At 36.3% G+C, this 15302-nt stretch overlaps 1 protein-coding gene across 11 annotated transcripts in view; it reads right to left on the bottom strand.

Annotated features, from left to right (window-relative positions):
* Window positions 1-15302, bottom strand: part of LOC136848850 (zinc finger protein ubi-d4 B-like) — a 64660-nt gene that overhangs the window by 48850 nt on the left and 508 nt on the right. For 6 of the 11 annotated variants that reach the window (XM_067121647.1, XM_067121655.1, XM_067121649.1 and 3 more), the window contains exons 2-5: window positions 12814-12923; window positions 4609-4745; window positions 2108-2125; window positions 24-122 (exon numbers count right to left, since the gene is read on the bottom strand). In XM_067121647.1, coding sequence (XP_066977748.1) covers window positions 24-122; window positions 2108-2125; window positions 4609-4745; window positions 12814-12923 — 364 coding nt within the window. The remainder of the gene's footprint in view (window positions 1-23; window positions 123-2107; window positions 2126-4608; window positions 4746-12813; window positions 12924-15302) is intronic. The other 5 variants (XM_067121650.1, XM_067121656.1, XM_067121651.1 and 2 more) reach the window with 1 other exon arrangement.

The raw sequence follows: 15302 nt of genomic DNA, 5'->3' as shown, positions 1-15302 counted from the left end.
GTAAAGAGGGCTGAGATTCTAACCTTATTTTCATAAATCATGTTGGTGTCCTCTGTACTGACAGCTGCAGGATTCTCGACCGTTACAATTGTATGCTCATCTCCTTCCGGCTCTTTTATAGTCTGGAAAAAAGATAAAATACTCAGAACATAGTAAACAATTAAGATAACATCATTAAAGGTTGTGAGTCCTGAATAAAATATAGTGCAAAGCTCTTTTACTTACTACAAATGAAGTATGGCATATGCATATTTTTTTTTAATCCTATTGCTAGCTCAATATTTGCACATTTTTGTGAAATATAAAGGAAAACATAAGACATTTTTGGAAAAATATGGTATTAGCAAGAAATTAATAACAATCAAAACTCTCAAGGGAGTTGTCAAGTCTCCTGTACTTATATTTGATGGAGGGATGGTACTTTGAAGCAAAGTCTAATTTTAATACTATTCTATAAAATTTATATGGCCAAATCACCTTGCCATTTTCAACAAGCATGCACAGGCATCATAAAAAAGAAACGGCCAAAAGTCTAAAATTCAACAAAAATACTCATGCCAAAATCTCAACCTTTTCTCTTTTATTTGGAGGTTTCTGTGAAGAATTAACAACAGATGAAGAGGGATAAAAAACTTTAGGTACATAACCTTACGAAAACAAAGTGACTTAGCTAAACATGCTAAGAAGGAATGCAAGATAACTGTTCCATCATGCCAATAACTAAGAAGTACCATGACATCAGAGAGGTGTATTGCTTTCTGCCTGGGGACCTATGAGGCTGGGATTTACCATACCACCTACTGACACACAATGCAACTGAACCTCTTCAATCTCATGATGGTAATATTTGGGGAACTGTTTTCGATGACCATCCTGTTTACTTGGAAACTTCCTCAAACGAGATGCTCCCAAAGAACACTGACGATGTGCCCAACTTCTGGATGTCATACAACTTAGGAAAGGAGTGGAAGTCAGCATTTTTAACCAAGGACATTTAGATGATTCTCAATCCATGCAATAAGAGTGGCCTATTACTGGTAGGGTGTAAGAGAAGAGCGACCAGACAAACCATAAATGTTTTATCTGTAATAGTGAGTTCTCACAGACAAGAGATTTCAACTTTTTGCCTCTGATGGGTACTCATTCTTGCCCTGGAACGATGGGTCGGGGGACAACAGCAAGTGACACTTAGCTGAGTTGGTAATGAAGCATTGCCTAAGTGCAGAGTTTGCTGAGCCAGACTCCTGATTACAAGGTGGTCAAGAAGACCGCCTTTTGATGCACGTAGGTCACGGTGGCACTGGGGATGATAAATTTAGAAGACAAAAGGAGTCATATATTATTCAAAGGCCAGGTAACGGCAGCCCTTGAAGGGGGTGGTTTTTTCAATACAAAGGACACAAGAGGAAAAGCTAAAGATTTCAGTAGAGGTATGTATACCATACCCACAGATCAAGGGCTCTGACAGCACAGACTTGTTCATCATAACTGAGGTGATGGAAAGGCATTTGTCCTTCAACAGGTGGAGCAGAATATTCAGTGGTTTTGGTCATAATTTCAACCAAACCCTGTGTGAAGGAGGTCCAACCATACTTGCCATACAGACTGGTATTGTTAGATAGATGAGGACTGTAGTATCTGCACCAGGTCTCTATCAATGTTAAGCGAAAAACCTTCATTACAGACTAAATTCTGAAAATGCACACATGAAGGAAGTGAGTCATCCTGGCCATCACTCAAAACCTGTTATAACACTCATATGATGATTCCCGTCCATTAAGGGTTAAAAAACTATTACCTGACTGTGCAGTATGACAAACTAGTGTCATACAAAATGGCATGCACACATCCAACTACAGTTACTAAGATGAGACAGAGAAAACAAAATTAGAAAAAAATGAAAGATGTTTTACTTATCACAGGGTTTTATTTATGAATTCTACATGGGCACTTTCGTCCATTCTGTCTTGAGAAAAGGCAAATCCTTAAACAATTATCAAATACGTCACAGCTTATTCATGCTCTGTAATAGCCTGCTGTAATCATAAGTAATCCATGCTAAACACAAACAAGTGCAAATTAATCAAATGCAGAAAAACTTCAATACCTTTTTCAGGAGCCAATGCTGTCAGCCACAGAAAGAAGGAAGACAATATAAGAATGTGCTAAAATTAACGACTTATATATATATATATATATATATATATATATATATATATATATATATATATATATATATATATATATATATATAAAAAATACTACTATGATTCATGGATACAAACCACTAGTACTTTACAAAATATTAACAGAATTCCAGAATTCAGACTGACTCTTTAGTAGCGGCAACTAGAAGGGTAGTGGAGCTCATTTGGAAAGTGTCCCCTCGCTAGCTTGTCCTTTTAATATTTGCTCAAATCTGTTGAGCTAAATCTTCTTTTTCTATCAAATTCTAGGAAATATAACAAGCTTGTTGCTTATATAGATGAGGCTACTCTCTGTGTCAATAACATTGCCTGATTATAGACCTTTAGTAGCTGAATCTCTCAACAGAGATTGAGCTTCAATTAGCTCACTGTTTATACTGAGAAAGTGTATTTGTTATGTCATTCCTCCAAGCTTTGAATATTGTTCCCCTGTTCAGTCTTCGGCAGCTGGGTCACATCTTGAACTGCTGAGAAAAATTTTGGTTTTATTCAATACCTTATCCCTGGTCTTAGTATTAAACAATTACAATTAGTTTCAGTGTGCTTGCCACTTATATTTTTTTACAGAATTCTGATCATAATTTTCATTTAGATCTTCCCAGACTTTAACACCCACCACTTATTACAAGATATACAGTTCATTTTAAAAGTCTTGACCTTTCTTTTATTAGATTCAATATCAACCACAGGTTTCTGGAAGTATTACTCCTACTGTGACTGAATTGTAATCTTCCTAATGCTGTGGCTGAATAACCTGAGCTTTAGAAACCTAAACTTGACGCATTTGTCATTATGTTATTTATCTAACTATTTCTCCTCTTTTTTTCTTTTTTATTTCTTTCTTAAAGTTTATTTTTTACATCTCACTTTCTTTGACCCTGCTGTCCCACTTTCCTTACTGGGGCCTTGGAATTAGTAGGATTCTGCTTTTCCAAATTATGACTGAATTCTGTCATCATCATCATCATAGAAATATTTTAAGTTCAGCTTTGTTGTCAAACTGCTGCATAATGGCTTTCCATCCTGGGTTTTGGAAATTTGTCAACAAATTTATTGTTTATCATTAAGTACTGTATAATAATCCTAACAGAAATTAACATTTCTCGTAAATTTTCACTAAGATTTGCATGCAGGAATATTAATTTTGTAAATATTATGGATATTTCACAATGACTGTATGTTCACATTTATGAACACTTCAAACTGATATGGTGAACAAGACATCGACTACAAAAGTGATAGATAAGGCAGTTGAAATTCTGGAAATGGACTAAATCACAAGTGCCAAAGGCAGTTATTTGTAAAACAAGGTGATTAAAAAAAAAAAAAAACAGGTGTCTGAGCAGCAGAAAAGATCTTTACTCGATGGGGCTAAACAGACAGAGGCTCAAGTATAAGAAGCAATACTTCTGTACCCGGACGCTTTAACTTATGCTTACCTTCTCTAACAAGGAACTTTGGAATCTCAGACTTAGTCTGATCTGATGATGAGACCAGAAAATAAGAAATTCATAAAGCAATGTTTGTACTTCTTACGAACGAACATTCAAAACTTTCATATTTCTTAGAATATCATAAAGTCCTGGTTGGGCTTCCCAATCCTGTACATTTGATTGTCTTTGCTAAAAGATGATATACAGACACAGATGTACTGTGTGTGTATTTAAGTATATATATATATATATATATATATATATATATATATATATATATATATATATATATATATATATATATATATATATTATATATATATATATATATATATATATATATATATATATATATATATATATATATATATATATATATATATATATATATATATATATATATATATATATATATATATATAATATATGTATAACTGAATCATGAAAATATGGAATGTGATGAATATATAAATAAAGACAAAATCCACGAAGGAAACAGAAACACTGGAGTGCTGCAAGGCCTTTCGACACTAGTCCTTTACTTAGCAGACTGAAGAAATATAAAAGTATGTTTACAAAGAAAGCTCCAGTGTTTCCGTTTCCTTCGTGGATTTTGTCTTTATTTATATATACTGTATATATATATATATAATATATATATATATATATATATATATATATATATATATATATATATATATATATATATATATATATATATATATATATATATAGAGAGAGAGAGAGAGAGAGAGAGAGAGAGAGAGAGAGAGAGAGAGAGAGAGAGAGAGAGAGAGAGAGAGAGAGAGAGATAGAGAGTGAGCTTGGTTAAGTCACCAGCAACAAAGCTTTTCCTAAAACTCTTCAATTACAAATAAGTACAGGAAGGTAGCTAAATCAGATTTTGTTCAAGTGAATAGAGCTCGTCAAATTAAAATCGAAAAAAGGCTGTTGGCCACAAAGCATACCTCATGTGAAATTGCCATATACGAACGTTTTCTTCTACACCATCTTTGTGATGGGTAAACATAGAGCTGACCTTCTACTGTGCCAGGCATACGATGCCGAGCGCTCATGTACAGCTTACATGGGTTCTGAGCAATTCCTGTGGAAGAGAAAAAGAAATCTGTTCAGAAAATTATACTTCAGCCAAAACAGATCACTGCTTAATGAAAGACACTTCTTTGACACTGCAACTGACTAATTAACAATTTATAAAAGCACTTGCAATTACACAAGGAGAGAAAATCACGTTCATTAGCGAAGGTAATCTACAGTACGAAAAAAATATCTTTTTCCACAAAACCTTTTCTTGTACAAAATGCAAACCTATTTTTTGGGGGAGGGGCTCAATCTGATTACATGTTTAAAGGTAGGGTGTCATAAGTTTTGACCTCCTAAAATACGTTATTTCCCGAATGTATTACACAATATTTTACGCCCATACCAACCACACAGGTAAGTTGGTCATCATGAATAAATCAATATTTTCCGTAGCACTTCTGGAAAGATGCAACCTGCTGGCGGCATCAAACTCAGCTGGATATCTGCGACTGCCTCGCTGTGGCCTCCAGACGTCATGGTGTAGAAAGTTAAGTATACTTTAGTTTAACCAGACCACTGAGCTGATTAACAGCTCTCCTAGGGCTGGCCCAAAGGATTAATTTTACGTGGCTAAGAACCAACTGGTTACCTGGCAACGGGACCCATAGGTTATTGTGGAATCTGAACCACATTTTAACAAGAAATTAATTTCTATCACCAGAAATAAATTTCTCTCATTCTTCATTGGCCGGTCGGAGAATCGAACTTGGGCCCAGCAGAGTGCTAGCCAAGAACAATACCAACCCATCCAATGAGGAACTGTCATGGTGTAGAGAACAGCAAAGCACCCCAGCAGCTTACAGAGAAACAACGCACATGGGGACGAACTTCATCTGACTATGTCTTCGAACGACTGCCAAGGGTGAATTTAAAAGGAACAACTAGTTCTTCTTCTCTCTCTGAAAATCAGCTTGTCTCTCAATCCAGTTGCGTTAAATTTTCTGTACGATTTTTTTTTATTATTTTTTTGACATTTTGTCTTCATATTCCAAGACAGACGTTTTGTTACTGACACAATGAATAATTCATTCCTTTTGTAGTCTTTCTCCAAGGACCTTCATGGTTTTTTGGCATCAAGTATTGTATATTAGTGCAGAGTGATGGTTTTGCTTTATTCTGGTCTCGTTTTTCTAGCACATGGTTCACATAAAATTTGGATAAGGTTTCAAACAGAAAATTCACTTTCAAAAAGAAAATGAACTACATATATCCTTGAAATTTTTACTACTGCAAGTGTTCTTGACTGCAATATTATATAGTAAACAGGATAGTTTTATTATTCTCCCATTTTTCACTATATTCAAATGCACATGTATATACAGTATTTGCATGCATATGTGCATGCAAAACATACATAAAAATACAAGTGAGTGTATATTATATATATACATACATATATATATTTTTACAAAGTGTACCAAGTACACTTGTGACTAAAGTAAACCCCCCTTATTCGCATTCTCACAATTCACAGACTCACACATTCGCGGATTTCTCTGTGGAACATATCTACCCATTATTCGTGGAAAATTCACCCATTCGCGGTATTTTTCACTGAGAAATATTCACTAATTACTGTATTTTCATATAATTTTCATGAATAAATGCACTTTTTGTGATAAAACTATTAAAATACTCAGGTATAAGCATTTTTACAGGGTTTATCTTGTGTTTAAACTATCAAAATGGGCAGTTATAAGTGCTTTTAGAGGGGGTTTTAAGTATTTGTGGATTTTAGCTATTCACGGGGGGGGGGGGTGGGGGGTGGTACGCATCCCCCACGAATACAGGAGGTTCACTGTATACTGCAGTATTAATTAATGTCATTATATGTTTGAGCTAGTATTAAAGATTCCTTGTGTACAGTAGACTAGTTTTACTAATTACGTTGAGTACATACAGCAATAAAATGAAAAATTAATTAATTTCAGGCTTTCTTATTTATCCCTTTAATATTGCATAGTAACGGGTACAGGAAGGTGGTAACCCTCTTAAGATTTTGTGCTGTCTATGTTGGGACTATTCCTCTATCCCTCAAAACTCCATTTTTTCACCCCTTTAATACTGCATAGTACCGGGTACACAGAAGTGGTAGGCCTCTTAAGATTTTGTGTTGTCTATGTAGGGACTACTTCCTCTCTCCCTCGGAACTCCATTTTTTTACCCCTTTAATATTGCATAGTATCGGGTCACCAGAGGTGGTAGGCCTCTCAAGATTTTGTGTTGTTTATGTAGGGACTACTTCCTCTCTCCCTCAAAATTCCATTTTTTTTTACCCCTTTAATACTGCATAGTACCAGGTACAGTACACAAAGGTAGTAGGCCTCTTAAGATTTCGGTTTGAAGGGTACAGAGCAAAACAAAGAGCATCAGAGGTTGTTCACTACTGCCAGGTGTATGATGAAGCAAAACATTGCTGGCTATCTATATTCTATATGTTTTTCTTAAGATCAGCATGCAAACTTTTAGCCTCTGCGCAAATCATAGCCTCTGATACACTATCCCCAGCAATCTGTTTTTCATTTATCCAAACTAAAAACACCTTCCCAATTTCATCTATTATGGGAGGCTTCTGTTTCATCAAACTCGTAACCCCCTTAGCAACACTAGCACTTTTTATAGCCTCTTTGTTCTTCAAAAATGTGCTTATGATGGGTCTAGGTAACTTAAATTGTGATGCTAAATCAGTCACACGAATGTCCCTTTCACACTTCTCAATAATCTTCTCCAAACAACAGCGGCAGCGTGTGTGGGCTTTAAACGCTTTTAAATACTCGTGGGAAGAACGCCACTAACAACGCTAACTAGCGGCGGCTGACCGAAACACTTCTGTTTACAAACATCATATGATTCATCGGGTCGGATTCTGGTTTGTTGTTCGATCTCTGATGCCAAATTTACTTGACATTTTGCATCGAAATCTGATTATGTCGAGTTCTGGTACGGTTGAGGACCGGGGTTCTACTGTACATGTATATCCCCTTTTTTTCTTTTTTATCTTCCCTTAATTCTTTCTTTCTTTATTCAAGGTGTCAATCTGAATTTCCCACTGGTGTTGAAAAAAGTATGGGGGACATGGTCTTCTTCGTATAACATTTGTGAAAGAGATTTTAAAAGTGTAACCTTTTAATGTCAGCAGCTACGGGACGCATTTTCCGTCAGACTGATGGTTGAAAAGTTTAGTGGGAAAAGTGAAACTAAGAGGGACGAAGTAAAAAGACAGTGAAACACTGTGGAAAAAAATACAATATCATCGAAGTGAAAGAAAGTAAAAAAAAAAAAAGCAAATGGGTGTAAAGAAGATAAACTGAAAATTAATGTGAAATTTACAGCGTTACTGTAACCACGTTATTTCTGGAACTGACCAAACAACAGTTCAGAGTTTACTCCATCTAAGTTTTATACACATATAGATATAATTTTAAGAAGAAAGTTGAAGAAAACCTAGTAAAAATGTAGCCTTTACATTTTCGCCGTTAATTATACGGTCGTAAGATTACTCTTTGTACCTAAAAGAAATTTATAAGGCGGCATTTTAACTGAGAAAAATTAAACATGTACCAGAGTGACTGACAGGAGAAGAGTGTGAATCAGGGAAAGATGGTAGGTGCATGGAAATCTCCATATTCAGGTCGGCCGAGTTAAATTAATTTAATTAAACCAATAATTTTAGTAGCTACTGTACCTCACACTCAAACTCAAGCACTTGGTGAGAAAGATATATATTTTGAAGATGTACAATGGGCCCGCCAGAGAGGGAATCATCCCTATGGAGGGCTGTACATAAAACCAAAGTGAACAAAGTGGCTGGAGGTATACTTGTTCATGGTAAAAAAAAAATAGTACGAAAGACATCATTTATAAAGTTACAAGATTCAATAAAAAAAAAAACTGTGTTGTCTCAAGAAGTAACACGGATATCTTGGGACGAGGAGAGAAGAAGCCCGGAAGAAGGGACTTCTTTAGATTACAATAGTTTCGCATGAGGAGAAACCGATGTTAAACGACAACAGGAACGGGAAATTATACAACTTGAAAGTAAAGAGAGAGAGAGAGAGAGAGAGAGAGAGAGAGAGAGAGAGAGAGAGAGAGAGAGAGAGAGAGAGAGAGAGAGAGAGAGATTCTTCATTTCTGCTTCATGAGGTATTTGACATTAGTCTTTCACGAAATTTCCCAATGGTGTTTAAAAAGTATCCGGTACATGGTCTTCTTAGTATAACGTCGAATATACTTGTGCGAAATCAAACGATATAAAATTTCTGTTGTATTATATTCTGCTGTTTTATTGTATACTGTTAACCAATTTAACATAATAATATAAATGTATCCTGCTTTCTTTACTTTTTTCCTTTAAATCATCACAGTCCTGTTTGAATGTTTCTTGGACAGCCATACCCTCCAGTCCATGCCTCGTCACGTCAAAACAGGCGTGAGATAATACTTGTTGAGACGGGTACCAAACGTCTCTTGTATTCACCTGTACAAGTTAAAACGGGGGTAACGTGGGCATCACATTCCATTTGCGTTCGTATTTAGTCACCCCTGATATTCGGAGAAAAAGAACTTGGTCAACGCAGATTTGTGTCTCACGATGTGCATAAAATCGCATTTTTCTTGTTTTGTTTTTGTTTATTACTCTGTATCATCGGTTCAGCACTCCTAGAAGAGTAATTACTCAACACAGAGACAGTTCCTCCGAAAAATAATTACCCTCCTTTGTATGGTCGATGGATATTGAATGGAAGTCCCTAATTAGATATTTCACGTTCGACGGCGACGGAGCGAAACAGAAAAAAATATTAACTGACAGAACAAAATATAGGTAACAGAAAATCTTTTAGTAAAAGTTGTTTCCAGGGTTAGGGTCAGAGAGGGGGGAGGGGGGAAGGGAATGGAAAGGAGAGGGAAGGTCAAAGGAGGGGAGGGGAAAGGGCGTAGAGAGAAGAGAGAGAGGTCAAATGGAAGATGGTGGATCTCTTAACTGCTTCACCCAGTATTTTTAGAAGGTAAGGGGGTGATCATATCCTGTTACTTTTTTTTATATGTCTGTGTGTGCGTGCGTGCGTGTTGGAGGGAGAGAGGGTCAGGTCCCGAAATGTTAGGATATGTTAAGGCAGGGTGTGTCAGGTTAGGCTGGAGGGGGGTTGGTGGTTGGGTTGGGTTAGGTTACAGGGGAAAGGGGATATCTATATTATATATTGTAATATCAGCTACATAAGTTTTTATCTCGTGGCTCTGTTAAAGTAAACATTTGTTTATTAATTACTGTTCAATGTTTCATTAGTTCATTTGAGCCTCAAATTCTTGGTTAGAGTTTTGTTTTGTTGTTCTCCCACCGAAGGTTGTTATTTGTTAATTAGTGCTCCGCTCAAGAAAAGTTCTCTTTATTTTCATGCACGAGTGTTTCGTTGGTTTGGTCTTCTGCCTCCTGCCATGTTGGACTGTTTAAGAGGTGATTTACATATTTTTGTCTGGATTGACAAGAGAATGCGTTTGGCTCTCCTGTAGAGAACTCGTTTTTTTTTTCATGGCTCATTGTTCAGTGTGGCAATCACCACCTTGCAACATTGCTCTGCTATATTTGGATGGACTTCTTGCTTCACTGGGCTTGTCCGCTGGTGATGTATCAGTGTTGCTGGATGCACACACCTGACACCCTTTGTAACCTACAGGTGTGCTCTCGGGTGCACTGAGACCATTGTCACCGCCCACATCCTGAGCTCTCATCTATTGTTATGGTGGCACCTCCAGAAACTCCCTGCGAACAGCCGTTGACTAAATGCTGGATTTTCACCTCATTCTCAAGACTAAATGCACTTTTTGTGATAAAACTATTAAAATACTCAGGTAATGGTTGAGTTACGATAATTCATCTTAAGATAATTCAATTTTGCATTGGGGTAAGCAATTAATACCGATACGACAATATTATTTATAAAATATTTTTAAATTTCGCGAGGGCACAGGCAGCAGTGTAATCAGGCAGTGAGGGTGACCAAATTACAATAGACAACATTTCCTCCATCTCTTTATTCCATCTTCTAGTTAAAAAAGTAAAAGAGTATGATAAAAGTATTGTTAGTAATTTTATACTCTTGCGTAAATGCGTACAGTCATAAATAACCGAACAAGAAACTGTTGTTTTGCTCATAACCGAATCGGATAACAACAGCCGTTTACCTGGTATTTCAACCATCATATAGTAATACACAATTACCGTAGGTTATGGTACAAATGACGTTAAGTAGAATAGGACTGATATATTTTTACATTATACCCTTATTCGGTATGGATAAAAGATCGTCAAGGAAATATACTGCTAAATTTAAGCTACAAGTTGCAGCTGAAGCTGAGAAAACAATGTTCAAGCTGCTAATGACTATACTGTAAATTATCGTGCATCGGCAACATGGATGAAACTCAATCGTAATCAAAATGGGAGAGAAAGTATTTTAATCAAAACTACTGGGCATGAAAGAACACATTACTGTTATTTTATGCCGATAAACAATAAATAAGTAAAACTTGTATTATGATGAAATCAAGTGAAAATAACGAACGGAATCTTGAATTTTTTTTTACACAAAACAAATGCCCCCAAGCGGCCATCGTCAACTGTCATCTATTAACGAAAATAACAGATAAATCAATTTCACGAGACGTATTTTAGTTATATTTCGACTTAAAAACACTTTGTATAACAAAAAATAACCTTGTCCCTTATAAATAAAGTATCTAGACTCTAGAGATTCATTTATGCTAACTAGAAGCAAGAAAAGCGCTCTGAACTGAGTTAAATGCGGCGAAATAAACACCACATAAACATTTCCAAACCAAAACACTGATGATCGCAATTTATAATACAAAAGCAGGGTTTTTCTTGTGTTTAAACTATGAAAATGGACAGTTCTAAGTGTTCTTAGAGGGGTTTTAAGTATTTGCGGATTTTAGCTATTCACGGGTGGGTGTGGTACGCATCCCCGTGAATACAGGGGTTCATTGTGTGTGTGTGTATATATATATATATATATATATATATATATATATATATATATATATATATATATATATATATATATATATATATAATCAAGTGCTTTTATTTTTATTAATGCATCATCTGGGCACAAATGAGACATAGATGAAAAGAAGGTTACAAATTAAACAAAAAGAACAAGAATACCAGATGGTCAGTTTTATACGTTTCTGCAATTTGAATGGGTAAGATTCCGTATCTCTTATGGTTAAGTATATGGTTCTAGTTCGTGACCGCGTGAGCCAGGATTTTCCTGGATTACCCTTTTGTTTGTTAACCCTTGGCAATTAACCATCTGGTATTCAAGTTTATACATCTTTGGATTTTGTAAGGCTAAACTTTCGTATCTCTTGTACTTTGATCTATGGTTTTAGTTTGTGACTGCTTGATCTTGGATTATCTTTCTGTTTATTACCCTTCGACAACTGACCATCTGGTATTCCTGTTCTTTTTGTTTACTTTGTAACCTTCTTTTCATCTGTGTCTCATTTGTGCCAGGATGATACGTTAATAAACGAGAAGGTGCTTGGTACTGAACTTCTACCTGTCATTTTCCTATGGGACTCGCTTATACACTGGAGTCACATGCATCTACTGATTTTTTTTAAGCATACAGGCAGTCCCCGGTTATCAGAACTGGTATCCGGTTATTGGTGCCGATAACTGGGGATCAGCGCCAATAACCAGAGGTCAGCGCCGATAACCAGAGATCGGCGCCGATAACCGGGAATCTGTGTCGAAAATCCGGTTATCGTCGTCACTAGAAAAATGCTGTAAAACCAGATCGCCAATAACCGAGGCCGCCAATAACTGCGGACTGCCTGTATATATATATACAGGTATATATATATATCTTACACCAATGTATTTATGTGTATGACTTTTGAAGAATTCTCAGCTACATGATTATTTTGCTCTTCAAAGCTCCTGAGGTCAAGATACACGAAACACAACCCTCAACTATCTCTGCAAGGCAAGGTCTCATTACGTCATAAGACAACATAACTTAACCATCCACAAAATCAGTACTTACCCGTTTGCGAATCGAGGAAGGGTAGACGGGTCTTCCGCTCTCGCATGAGTCGTACATTGTAGTTGGCACTGTTTATCATCAATGAGCGGTACTGCACATCTTGGAGAAAACTGTAAGGAGAAATCGCCAAATTTAAAGACAGACAATAAAATGAAGCTGAAAAACATATCTAGCTTCGATGTACTCTTCCCTTCTTAAAATAATCTTGGGAAAGTGAAACTTCCCTACAAGAGAATAATTATGAGTTTTCAATAATTTTTTTGTATAGAAATATTTTAAAGACGCAAGCTTTATTTTTCTCTGAACACAGGAAATTCGATCATTTACAATGCTAGCACCATGCTTTACTAATATAACTACCCAGGTAGGTCTCTCCATTAATTTTGGCCTTATGACCGACAGCTGTTTCACAGCACTGGTAGGCATTTTCATAGCAGACAGACAATCGAGTGGAAATGCATAAATATACCAAAACTCATACAAGAACATCGGCGCAGTCATTGGATGCATATTTCTTACAGTAGAAAACCCCTGAAGATGCTCACCCTTTCAGTTATTAAAACTTGCCAATGTTTGTAAAAGAAAAGAGGCAGATTAGCCACGTTCCCACACTCATGTAGAAACGGGGATTATTCAATGAAACATTAAGAAATTGACTACAGTATCAACCAAATAAAAACTCTAGCTAACTCATGTCACTGGAATTGGAATACAGAATTTAGGCCAAAAGCCATGAGTTGGGACCTATGAGGTCATTCAGTGCTGAAAGGGAAACTGACAGTATAGAACGAGGTCATTCAGCACTGAAAGGGAAACTGACAGTAAAGAATGTTTTAAAGGTGTAACAAAAGGAAAACATAAGACAAAAACCTTGCAGTTGCACTCCCCATAGGGGGGTAGAGCCGAAAGTGCACCTAATGCGGTGCACTATAGGCAATACTTAAGGTTCTTTGGAGCGTGCCTTCAGTCCCTAGCTGCAACCCCTTTCGTTCCTTTTACTATACCGCCTTTCATATCCTTTTTCTTCTATATTACTTTCCACTCGCTACTTACATAATGCAACTGCGAGGTTTTTCCTCCTGTTACACCTTTCAAACTTTTATTGTCAATTTCCATAAGATAATTATGAACGGAGGTACTGTAAAAGGAATGAGAGGGATTTCAGATAAGGGCTGAAGGGACACTGCAAAGAGCCTTCGGCAGTGCCTACAGCACTCCGCGTGAGGTGCACTGATGGCACTAACTCCCTAAGGGACAATGATTTCATGAAAATACTGTTCAAGATAACAAGTCCTCATTGTAAAAACGAAGCCCATTAAGTGATGGTGAACAATTACTGTAATAGTTTCCTCCTTTTATATGCAGGCCAGGCCCTGTGTATAGACAGGTATATTATAGCCAGGATCTCTGTATAACAAGTTATTACTGAATATATGGCATTGCTGTGTACAGAATATTCTGTTATTTGCAGAGCTGGGTTCAATGAACAGACCTACATTCATACACTTGGAAAAATCAGATTGTTGCTTTGGTCAACCTGCTTGTAAATGCACAGCATTTATTAAAAAATTACAGTCTGAAAATTTCTAATTGATCTGCAGAGCCTATAACTACCATAAGGTACTGAATATTTTAATGGGACAAAAATATAAAGATATAAGGATTATGTTTAGGATATCATCTACTCTGAATGGTAAAGGCACAATCTTGAAGGACAACCTGGTAATTTATCTACCATGAATCCTATATCAAGCATATAAAACATTCCAGCTGGTTCTGTATATTCTCTTTATACTGTACCGAATTCAAGTACACATTGGTCATAATCAAATCCTGACAATGGCTTTCTGTACTCCTAAATAAAATTTCAAGTCTCCTGTAACATATCTCTACCAGTTAAAAACAATAGCTATTTGCCTATTTCTACGAAAAAACAATAACTATTTGCCTATTTCTAAACAAGGAAAAAATGAACTTGGTTGGCCATACTAAGCTGCCCTGAGTGTGATTAGAAGCTCCTAAACTCTGAAGTGGCCACTACTGTATCAAATATATATGTTAACTGTAAAAGATAAGTAATAAGGCAAAACTAACCCAACTGACAAAAGGATTGGAACGACAATAACCTAGCCTGGTACGTTGTTCTTCATAAGAACAGTGATTCACAGTAATTCTTTGAAACTGAATTCGTTTAAATTCTATTCAAACAATATGGGTTTGTTTGGCAACAGATTTTATGTTTTAACCATTACCAACAGGTATTTATTAAGTAAACACAACTGGAGGGATAAGCCGCTGCGAACTAACTTAGGCCAGGTTACACATTCGTATAGTTGGATTAGTAATTCTAACAGCATTCACACCTGAACATCGGCAACGCAATCTGCTCCGTCATATCTCTCCCCTCACCATGCTGTTGTGTTGGGACAGCCTCAACCTTTTTGGGGCCAGGCAACTCAACCACTGACAACATATTAATGGATATTTTG

Source organism: Macrobrachium rosenbergii, chromosome 19 (assembly GCF_040412425.1).
Source record: "Macrobrachium rosenbergii isolate ZJJX-2024 chromosome 19, ASM4041242v1, whole genome shotgun sequence".
NCBI lineage: Eukaryota > Metazoa > Arthropoda > Malacostraca > Decapoda > Palaemonidae > Macrobrachium > Macrobrachium rosenbergii.
Note: the sequence above shows the minus strand (reverse complement) of the source record. Positions and strands in the feature narration are given on the sequence as shown.